At 35.3% G+C, this 11,882-nt stretch overlaps 1 protein-coding gene across 1 annotated transcript in view; it reads right to left on the bottom strand.

Annotated features, from left to right (window-relative positions):
• Window positions 1-10,276, bottom strand: part of LOC129223186 (NHL repeat-containing protein 2-like) — a 37,968-nt gene extending 27,692 nt beyond the window's left edge. Inside the window, 1 exon segment of the mRNA XM_054857753.1 lies at window positions 10,207-10,276. Within this exon segment, the coding sequence (XP_054713728.1) occupies window positions 10,207-10,276 (70 nt within the window).
• Window positions 10,277-11,882: the final 1,606 nt, after the last annotated feature.

Raw genomic sequence — 11,882 nt, 5'->3', positions numbered from 1 at the left:
ACAGTGTGGAGCCGATAAGGAGAACAAGGCAAGGCTATCCAAAGTTTTTGAGCAAGGAGCAGAAATTAGGTTTTGATGCAAAAAAGGGTGTGGGGACCTTCGGAGTGATAAAAGTTTATGAAAAAAGAGAAAGGGGATAGAAAAAAATGAACCATAAACAAAAGTTTTTTTCCTATAAATTTTAAATAGAAATGGAATCTTAACATATTATTTAGAACAGGGGTGCCCACAAGGGGGGGATTATGGCGCAAGTTGCGCCATCAAAATTTTTGGGGGGGGATTTTTTTTTTTTTCCAGAACATTTTTTTCTTTAGAACATGAAATTCTTGAATTTTGGAAAGAAAAAATATTTAAACTTAATGAACAAGAAATAGATACATTAATAATACTTTTTTCACGTTCTCTTCAGTGCCGTCGCCAAGACGGGAAGGGGGGGGGGTGCTACACCCCCCAGTTTTTCAGAAGTGGGGCCGCCAATTTCATTTTAGCGATGATAACGAAAGAGAAAGGGAAACTCTTTGCTGTTTTAAAAATTAAAATGGTAATTATAAATGAACAATTAAAATAATAGTAACAAAAATTATTTTTTCTGTAAAATTTGAATGGAAAATGTAATCTTAAAATACAATTTGGGAACATCCATGATTCTCTTTTATTAAGAGTCGCGGAAATGTACGCTTCAGGCTTCAAACATTTTTATTAACCAAAAATAAAATAAAGTATTCAGTACAGTACACTCTTCACTAGGCCGCAAAGTGGGTATGTCTGCCTAGTCGGAAACTATGGGCTCGGCTCAAATTAAAGTATTGTGCATAGAGTAAAATTAGCGTAATGGGAGGGAGGAAAGGCGACAAAACTAACATGGTGCACGCCTTGTCTCTCGACGGCCCTGGTTATACAAAATTATGCTTCATGGTTCTTCAGTTTAAAAAAAAGAAAAAGAAAACATAAATAAATAGGACAGCTTCATTAGAACAGCCCATAGGATAGGGTTCGCCGAAACATTCCTATATGTTTTTTTTTTTTTTTTGATGAAAAATATTGTTCTGAAAATCATTGCTAAGTGGAGAAAAATGTTTGGGTCGCCGAAATAAATGCGAAATAGAGAGGAAAAAAAATAATAAAACAGTTAAATGCAAAGAGAGATTCAATGCATTGTAATGAATACTCACACCAAAAGTTCTAAATTTTTGAATGTAAAAATCGTAATTAAATCACAGCTTAATCAAGAGATGCAGGTGGCATATTTAATATAAAAATGAAGTGGAATAGAGACCTAAAGTATCGCAGAAAATTACCACATCCGTTCAAAATGTTAAAAGTCCTTTTTCCAAGGCCGCAAACGCTTGTATTGCAAGAAAACAAAAAATATTAGGGGGGGGGGATTGAAAGTTTTATTATGGAAAATCCAAGCAAATAATCGTGTTTGGCAAAGGAAAATTGGAAGAAAATATTACCACAATATGTTTATCAGTAATTAAAATTGACAATGAAGATAGGAGGGACGTAGCCAAACTGAAAGGAAGAGTAGGGGAACTCCAAACCCTTCTTTTTACGTCCCCAAAGCTGCCTGGAAGTGAGTTTTTAAAATTTAGATTTTGAAAAAATTCCGGAAAAATTGTTCTCAAACCCCATTCTTTAGCCTAACGTCATTAAAGCTGGCTTACACCAGCCCAGTATTTAGGATTGCAATTTCGAAAAACCACGAGAGTGCTCCCAACGTAACCTCCGAGAAATGCCCTCTCAATTAATCATTCATCCTCATTCAAGGTCGAATAAATTTCGTCTTTTGGACTTTAATTTAAAAAAAAACTCCCTGAGTTGTTCGGAAACTGTCGTCCTCCAAATATTACCGGAGATCCTCAAAAATATCATTGTTAAGGCTTCAATTTAGAAAAATTTTCAGGGGAGAGATCTCAAAAACCTTCTACCCTTCTAACAGTATTAATAAATCGTCTACGATTACTTTAATTGAATTTCAATTTTGAAAATTTGCCGGGGGAGGACTCCGAATCTCTCCATCCATTAACGTTAACAAAAATCTTCTAAAACTGCGGTTTCTACGGATCGAAATTTTTTTCGAGAGAATGCCTTTCTCTCTCTCTCTCTCTCTCTCTCTCTCTCTCTCCTCTCTCTCGCCAACATTATCGAAAAATGTCTTAAATCTCGCTTTTAGTGCTTCAATTACGAAACATTTCTGGTCGCGAGCCCCATCAAAACTCCTCCCCCCTTTCGTCAAAGGTTGGCTTAAATTACGTTTCCGGAGCTTTGATTTCAAGAAACTGGCGGTTGCAGTAAATTTTAACAAAAAAGATTACAATCGCGTTTTTAAGACTTCAAAATTTAAAAAAATTTCGATGAGGGAGGGCGCATCTCTCATCCCCTTAATATCACCATAGATTGTCTAAAACTGCATTTTTCGATCTACAATTTTCAAATTTTTCTCGGGGGAGAGCCCCCGGACCCCCCTTTACGTATCACAATCAGAAATAATTCACAATTGGGAATGCGTGCTTCAAGTTTGAAATTTGAAAAATTATAGAATGATGACCTCGAGTCTCTAACTCCCTTAACATCATCATAGATCGTCCTAAAACTGTTTTTCAAATAACAGTCTTGAAAATTCCTGAGTGAGAGCCCCTGGACCCCTCTTCTGAACATCTTTACTAATAATAAAGCTCCAAGTCTCTCTGTCTGGATGTCTGTAGGATGTCTGTGACGCGCATGGCGCCTAGACTGTTCAGCCGATTTTCATGAAATTTGGCACAAATTTAGTTTGTAGCATGGGGGTTAGGGTGCGTCTTATTTTTGAAGATGTTATTTTTTCATGAGGCACCCTCTCATTTTGTTCCTTTGGATGAAAAAAAAAATTCACATATCTTAAAAATAAAAATTGATTAAAATTTAGAGGTTGCTACCATTGCTGCAAAATTTGAAATCTAACTTTTTTTTGCATCGATTATTATAATATTTATTTATGTTACCTTTTTGTCATTAATTGTAATTAGTAATAAACTAGATTGTTACTGATTTTGAAATTAATTCATATTTTATTAAATCATGTTAATTAACTGTAGAATCAACTCTCAACCTCTTAACTAACTGTTGATTAGCAACTCAAAGAAACACAAGTTGTCAGTTAAGAATTCAAAAAGAAAATTAAAAGTGCTCTATTTCAATAATCAAAAACAAAATTATTGGAATCCATCATCAGATTATTTGCTTGACCTTGCTCTTGCTGATGATCTTTTACGCAAGATTTCACTTCCAGGCGAGAAATTATTTCTAACTGAAAGAAAACTAGGAGGACAAGACGAAATTGGTAACAAATAAATCTCTATTTAAAAAGGCAACAGAGCTTGCGTGAAAAGGAAAAATTTTGAAAGAAAGAAAATCATGAAGAATCTGAATCAATTGTAGTGATTTTTTTTTTATCCTCTGTTGTAACTGTATGTACTTTGACTGATTCTGAAGAACAAGAATTTGCAATAAAGTTTATCCAGATTTGGTCTTTTGTTGTTGAAAAGCATTTTCACTTACAAGAAGGAAACTGTTATTTCAAGTAATTTTATTTGACATCTAAGTGTCATTTCTGAAGAGACACACAAACTCCGAATTGCTCTCTTTCTTGAAGAAACCTAAAAGAACAACCCCTCCAATGAAACACTGTACAGCAGATGTTGTAGAACTAAAATCAAAGGAAAAACATAAAGGATTTCATTACTAACATTCAGATTTTTCCACCATAAAGGTGTTTCATCAAGTTTTTTTTGAAGATATATTATCAAATAGTTTGGAGGATGACTAGCAATCAGAAAAAGGCTTGTATATTTCACATTACTAGAAACAAAGGGGAAAAATTTCAATATTGGTGAATGGGGGGGGGGGGGTAAAAGACTGAAATTGTGAACCCCAATGATATGAATGGCGTAGTGGAACTTTTTTTCAATGAACGTAATTTTAATCGCTGGTAGCAACCTCTAAATTTTGTTCAAATTCTATGAAACTTTTAAGTGGGTGTTTTTTCATCAAACGGAAGCAATTAAAGGGGTGCCCCATAAGAAATTCAAAATTTTTTCAAAAAGTGCATTATAAGACGCACCCTAATGGGGGGTGTGCACCTCGAAGCACGATTTTTCGAAAATTCGATTTTGTTCTTTTTCTATTTCACTTTTAAGAACATTTTCTGGAGCAAAATTATTATAAGATGGACGAGTAAATTACGAAATTAGCATGACGTGGAATGGAAGAGCGAATGAACATAGCCAATTGGCGAGAAATTCGTCATCCATTATTTGTAACTATACAGGCGAACCAAATGACCTTTTAATTTTCAATTACGGGCAATGCCGTGCGGGTACCACTAGTAATTAAATATAACGTACGATTGTGTTGGGAACTTAAATTTGGAAAAATTATCGCGCGGGAGATGCTATCCTCTGGAACTCTTCTCCCCTTCCTCCCAAACTTAAAATATAGTTTAAAACTGCGTTTTTATGTCTTCAAATTGCAAAATATTGCAAGAAGGTAGCCCTCCGACACCCCCGTAATTCTGATTGAATATTATCCTAACGATTATTTATATTGCTAGTACTAAGGTCTAGTAATATGACTATCCCTGCTAAACCAGAAACCAAATCTTCTCTCTCTGCACATTCGAACGTGCGTTTTGAAAAAATTAAGGGGCCGCAAAAAGCGTACCCCCCCCCCCCCCCCCCCAGTTTTTTTTGAAATAGCGACAGCAATGGTGCTCTTTCCAAAATTTAATGACCGTGTCTCTTTTTCAATGAAAGGTGCATCACAGAACGACATGGAGTTGGTGTCCATTTCAAAGTTGGATCAGAAGATTTGAACGCCAGAATGACATCCTCTTTATTATCAAGAGTCATCTAAAACTGCGTTTCTCGTCATGCAATTTTGAAAAATTTATAGGAGAGAGCCCCTGATTCCCCCCTCTTTCCTTAACACGATCAAAGACAAGCCTAGAATTGCGTTTTTGGAGATATCAATTTCAAAAAATTACCGGGGGAATGGCACCGAAATTCACCTTCCACTAACATTATCAAGAAATATCAAAAGTGTTTCTAAAGCTACAAGTTCGGAAATTTAAGTGGAACGACCCTCTCCCTCCTCCCCACTCTCGTCAACATTATTAAAAAGTCGTCCGGGGGAGCATTTGAAAACTCTTTTTCTTAACGTCACAAAGGTGGCTACAATTGCGATTTTAGAACTTCAATTTCAGAAAACTGCTTGTCTCCCAACCATATATAGCGTTTTCAAGACTTTAATTTTGAAAAATTTCCAGGGGCTAGCCTAGGCCCGGACTGGACAGGTCGGTTACTCGGCGATCGCCGAGGGCCCCCGAGCTAGGGAGGGCCCCCAAATGAAGCGGGGGGAAAAATTGTAGCAAAAAATGATTTTACAATTCTTTGATTTCCTTGTAACTATTTCGATCTGTTTCCTTATATTTCTTACCAGGATCAGGACCTGATTACTGAATAGGCCAACTAGGCTGTGATCTAGAGCCCTTGCTTTTTAGGGGTCCCAAAATGCCTACCGTTGTTTTAGTTATTGACTAAAAGCGTAAGATTTGACTGCATAGTGGCATCAAAAAACCTTTGCTTAAGAACCTTCCTATATCTTAATCATGCCCTGTCCAGGATGCTTTAGATCACTCTCTTACTAGTTTTATACAAATAGCACACTGGGCCTAATTAAAGCCAGGTAGGGGCCCCATGGCAAACATGAACTTAAGGGGCCCCTAGGGTTTTCCATCTCTCTGAATTTGGCCCGTAAACAAGACCGGATTACCAAATAGGCAATCGCCTATGGGTCCCGAGAGAAATTTTCAGCCTCCCTGCAAAAAATTATCATGGCCTCTACCCGCTCAGTGAATTACGCCTTTTCTAGCGGCGTAACTACGTACCACACACAACCCAGCAACGCGGGAGGGGCCCGAAAAATTTTGTGTGAGCTCTATTTTTATTTAATTTTATTAAATTTTTCAGTCAATCAAACTTAGTTTGAAAAGCTTATATTGGTTCTGGTGTACCAAAACTTTGCACTTCTTTCCAATGTAAGTTAAAGATAGAACCCAATTAAGATATCGAAGGCCCTAGGCCCGAACATTTTTTCTGAGCATCCTTGTAGTCAAACAGCACAATTTTTGCCATTTGCTATTGCAGTTTTAGCCGTTTGGGGGGCCCCCCAAATAACAGGGGCCCTAAGCCATGACCTAGTTGGTTTATTCGGTAATAAGGCTCCAACCTCCATGCGCGAAAACTAAACCTTAATTCGGGGGAAAAAGGCATCATAATGAGGATTGGGGGACTCAGTGTCAGCATTATGCCCTAACTTCCTGCTCGTCACATTTTAAGAAAATTCTCACTACTAGCAGAAAGGTTTTTTATGCTCGCGGAAGCTTGTTAAGGTTTATAGAGGACCCGATTAACGAGTGAAAGGGACCCAAAAACCAGACTCGTCTTCTGGGCAGTCAGGGAATTTAGAAACATAATATAATTATGCATTTTCGCTTGTATTTTGACGGGTTTTTTTCACTATAAAATGCATTATATTCATATCCTTGCCCCATCCAAAACTTTGAAATGACGAACCCGTCCCAAATTAGTAAAAATTTCAACAATTTATAGCTATCGCTAAAATTTTATTTAAAAATGAACACAACTATAATTTGGATTAATGCCAGTTAACAAATTATTTAGCTACAGTGTGGAGCCGATAAGGAGAACAAGGCAAGGCTATCCAAAGTTTTTGAGCAAGGAGCAGAAATTAGGTTTTGATGCAAAAAAGGGTGTGGGGACCTTCGGAGTGATAAAAGTTTATGAAAAAAGAGAAAGGGGATAGAAAAAATGAACCATAAACAAAAGTTTTTTTCCTGTAAATTTTAAATAGAAATGGAATCTTAACATATTATTTAGAAACGTCGAAGAATTTGAATTATTAAGATAACTTAAATAAAGGAACCCCGCCCAAATGTATGCTGCAATCAAAAACATTCAATGCATTATAGAAACCTATGGCAAGCCAAATATGGTAGCTTCATAGCGGTCGATGACATTTCTAATTTTTTTGAACTCATAATATCTTAACGAAAAACACAGCAAAGTGGAATAAAATAAATGGGCGGCCGAAATATGTTCAAAATAGAAGCCAGGGCTGACGAAAAGCAATGTCAGCCTAGTCGGAAACCAGTGGGCCCTTAGAGGGTCCCCAGAATCAGAGCAGTAAAAGTTTTATGGTAGAAGTGGAGCTAGGCGACCAAGCTAACACTCGGGGGCACTGATGGAAGAGTTGATCGTGAAAAACAGAAGTAGTGGCCAGTGCTTAATAGTGCTTCAGTAGTTGCCACTTCAAGGTTTATGTTTGAAAAAGTAGGATTCCAGGTTTCCCAATGGATTCAAACGTGCAGGAAGCAGGAGGTAATACCTGAAATCCTATTTTTTTAAATATAAACCTTGAAGTGGCTACTGAAGCATTGGCCACAACTGGTGTGTTTACCTTACATGAAAACAAAAATGAAATGATAATACCTTCAGTTCTTTTCTTTTAATGTGTGCTTTAACCATTGCGAAATGAAATGTTCTTTTTCTCCCTGTTGTTTTTATACTATATTTACTGTTGAAAAGCTACTCCAATGCATTAATTGTACCTTTTTTAGAATTTAAAAATAGTAATAAAATATATGGTTTCTTATCGATTTCAATTAGCAATTAATCCTATAAAAGTATCTAAAATTTATCAAAGATTTTTTTTAGGAAAAAAATCAGACTCTATTTTACAAGTTTTCATTCCTCCTTTTTTTTTGTTGAAGTAATTAAATGCGCAGAAACATAAACTTGCTTTTAAATTCCTTTCTTATTTCAAATATTTTGTGGTACAAAAATCAAGAGGAAGGGATGGTTGCGAAAGGCGCTCCGAAGATGGTAGTTGAATGGGACCTCCCAGAGCGTTTTTAGTTGTATACATGTAAATGATCTTTAGGGAAATGGGGGTTTAGCCGGAAGTTTAGATCTTTTGTACTCACTTATCTTTGAAATGCTTCACATGCTTGACCAACTTATATCCGTAGACTCAGAATGGGAACTAAATTACCAGAAGTTAAGATAAAATTAACCGACGAGAAAAGATATCTTTTTGTGTTATTGGTTATTTTGAAGCCTCACAATAAATCTAAAGTCACCGCAGAGTCACTTAGAAAGTAATAATAGGAAGTTTTTTTTTCTTCTTCTTCTTTTCTTGTTCTAAAGTACGTCAGACATGAGGCAGCGAGTTTCCTCCGAAAAGTGTTCCTCTGAGATCAGCACCACCTCTTTCATCTTTCCCCTTTCTTGGTACTAGGGATTATAGAGGTGGAGGGAGGGAATTTCTCAGTTGCTCTAAACCTCGAATGACAGATAATTTATTGACTACTTTCGGTAAATAGTACTCAGTTTTTATCCTTTGTGATCCCGTACCTTTTAAAGAATTTCCCATGGTTAAGCAACTGATTTCGGCTCCCTCTCCAAGAGAAATTTATTTACTGCATTTCAGATTAAATGAACAACAACCTTTGTTAGGAACCTTGAATGCATTAAATGTTACCTGTAAGTATTGCCTCTTCTCGTTTAGAATATCATTCAAGCACTTGAACTGTATCGTGTGTGAAAGCAAAAGAACTGATAAGTTTAAGAGTTTGAAAGGATGTTCGTGTAATGTGCAGTGACTGTGATGTAAGTTTGTAATTTGTGTATATTAAATTTTTGAAAGATACCACAACAACTCTGTTAAATCGTAAGTAGATTTTTAAAATTTTTTTTGCTGACCTGTTTGTTGACATGTTTTCTAAACATGAAACGTAATTCGTAATATCAACTGTACCTGTATGCATACAATAACTTATCTATTTTATTTTGTAAAAACTGAAATCTACCAATTACATTCAAAGAAATAAACGAATTAGTAGAAAAGTAAATTTTAAATTAATAAAAAAATCAACGAATAAATATAAAGTAATTAATGAAATGATAATATAAAACATAGAATAAATTAAGTCTATGAAAACTGATTGTTTTTGTTTTTCATCTTTTATTACTATTTTCTTACTTTTATAATTTGTAAATTTAATTATTATTAGGTTAACACTAAACGAAGTGGAAAAAATAACCCCAGGTACCAGTTCAGTCTGGAACGTTAAGAATAATTTTTACTCTTCAAATGCGTTTTTAGGACTTTAATTTCGAAAAATTTCTGGGAAGAGTTCCCAAATATTTCTTCATATTATGAAAAATGGAGTAATCAAACTTTATGACTTGTTCAAGACTCAATGGATTCATGTAAATTGCTTTAGTGCCCCATCTCCTTTTGCTTAAACCAGTAAATAAATAGGAAAATGGACTATGGAATGCACGTGAAAACCCTTCCGATTGGATATGAAACTATATACTACTATGTTTTTTTATTCTGCAATTTAAACTGCGTTCTAATAAGGTAGTTGAAGTTCTATACTTTACATGCATGCAAGCCAACTATAATTTTTATTATGGCGCTCAAAAAAAAAAAAAAAAAAAAAAAAAAAAAAAAAAAAAAAAATACATGGGGACACAAAAAAAAAAAAAGAAAAAAAAAAACAAGATGAAGCAAAAAGGTGTGATAATTTTCCAATAGTTAAGGCATTGCTTTAAAATTAAAAGCGTGTGATTAAAAAAAAATCTCAGCCCCTTCCAACAATGGCTCACCCACGGAGGGAGATAAGGAGCTAAGCTCTCTCACATTTTAAGCTCCTCCCTTTCCCCACGCCACATAAGGCCTAAAAATGCAGAATTTTATGTTTTTCAAAATTTTATAATATTCTATACTCTACTGAAACAGGGGCCCTGTATCACAATCCTCCCCCCTCCCTCTCCACTTACTAGGTAATAATTTAAAAAAAAAAAAAAAAACTTAATTCACAACAAATGATTAAAAAAAAAAAAAACGCACCTTTAAAAGATTTTGCAAAAACAGGACGACACTTCGTTCTGATAAAAGGGTAAGTCAAGCAAAACTTGAAACACATTTTTCTATAGATAAATTTAACTTTAGTTTTATTGCTTATATAGTTTTATTACTACGTATCCAAAAAGAAAAGCAGTTAGAAACGATAATGTTCTTACGTTCTCGGGGGAAGGGCCCCCGGAACCCCCACATCAGGGGGCCCCTTTCCAGTACCTAGCCGACCACCCAGGACGGAGCCAGTCCGGGCCTGGGCTAGCCCTAAGATCTCTTCTTTCCGTGCCATTACCACAGATAGTCTAAAACTGCGTTTTTAGAACTACAATTTTGAAAACAAAGGAAAGCCCTCCTTAACACAACGGTAGACTATTTATAATTGCGCTATTAAAGTTTCAATAATGAAAAATTACCAGGAAGGGGCCACCTAACCTTTTATTTTCGTAACATCACCAGAGATCGTATAAAACTGGTTTTAAAATTACAATTTCAAAACTTTTCTGGGGGAGAAACTCCCCGGACCCCCTATTTAATTGACAATAAATTTCCGTTTCACGGTTCATGTTGTATACATCTAGTAATGACTCCATCCAAAGCCAGAAATTCGTCCCTGTAATCATTCATACGTTTGAAAAAAAAAAAAAAAAAGATGTAGCAAAATTCATGGGTACCCAAAATTTGTTTACTTAAGGTCCACGTTTCAAAATTAGGGAAGGCAAGGCGGGTCAACAATTCAACAACATTTCAGTTCAAATGGTATTTGTTAGCGCTCCACCCCCCCCCCCCCCGTGAATTTGACTGGAAATTAAACACTCTAAAAACTGTTATGTTTAACCCAATTCGAAAGCGAGAAAATTTTTTTGGGGGGAATTTGCGCCATTGAGCTTGGGGGGGGGGATGGGCACCCCTGGATAAGAAGCCCCCCCCACGCTTTTTTGTATTACATTAAAATTAAGTGATTGGTCAACTACTATCATCCAAAGATTATTTTTCACTTTTTAGTTCATTTTGCTACGAAAGCGTGTTTTTTTTAGTTTTTTAAACTATTATTTTATTTTTGTTTTTAGTCTTATGTTGGAGAATTATCAGGTGACGAAATTATTTATAAAACGAGTGCGAGGTCATATCTTAAAGTTAAGACAAGGGCACCCCGATGGGAAGCTACTGTGAGTCATCGATGTATGTTCGGGGAAATCATATTTATATTACTTTGAAAATTTGAGATGCATTTGAATAAAAGTTTTGTTCAACAATGGTCTGATCAGCAATGAATTTCCAATTGAAGGCTCACCTAAATTTCGGCGTGAAACTAGTTAAAAACAATTATATTACATGTTCTAATTATCTTGGAAAATTAAAACAAATTTTATTTGATGCAGAAAAATTAATGGTTTTTGTAGATATTTTTAAATAATTTTTGCGAGCATTTTTTAGTGTATTTTTAAATTTTTTCCTTTTTCACATTGTTGGATTTATGCCAAAATATTGATTAAAATTGGAGGAAACTAACAATTAAAAGAGTTAATTAATTAATTTGATTGTACAATATTGCATTGTCATCGGGTCTGAGGTCGCGTGCCAAATTTAAAAGAATCCGATTGCAGGAAGGGGCTGAAATTTGAGCTGCAAGATTCTGTTACAAGATACATACATACATACATACATACATACAGGTGAAGCTAATAAAAGCATGTTAAAAACTCAAATGAGAGGTATGAGTTTATTTAATACTAGCAAAAATACCCGGCGTTGCCTGGGCCAGTAATAATTATTAGAAAAAATCGTTACTTGCTTTTGTTTTCTGTTTTAAGTGAAAGAATTTAAAACACATCTTTTTGACGTGATTAAAAATCGAGTTTCTTCCTTACCCATAAAACTAAAATAGCAATAAGTAT

The sequence above is a fragment of the Uloborus diversus genome, chromosome 5 (assembly GCF_026930045.1).
Source record: "Uloborus diversus isolate 005 chromosome 5, Udiv.v.3.1, whole genome shotgun sequence".
Lineage (NCBI taxonomy): Eukaryota > Metazoa > Arthropoda > Arachnida > Araneae > Uloboridae > Uloborus > Uloborus diversus.
This window is presented reverse-complemented; position numbering and strand designations above follow the sequence as displayed.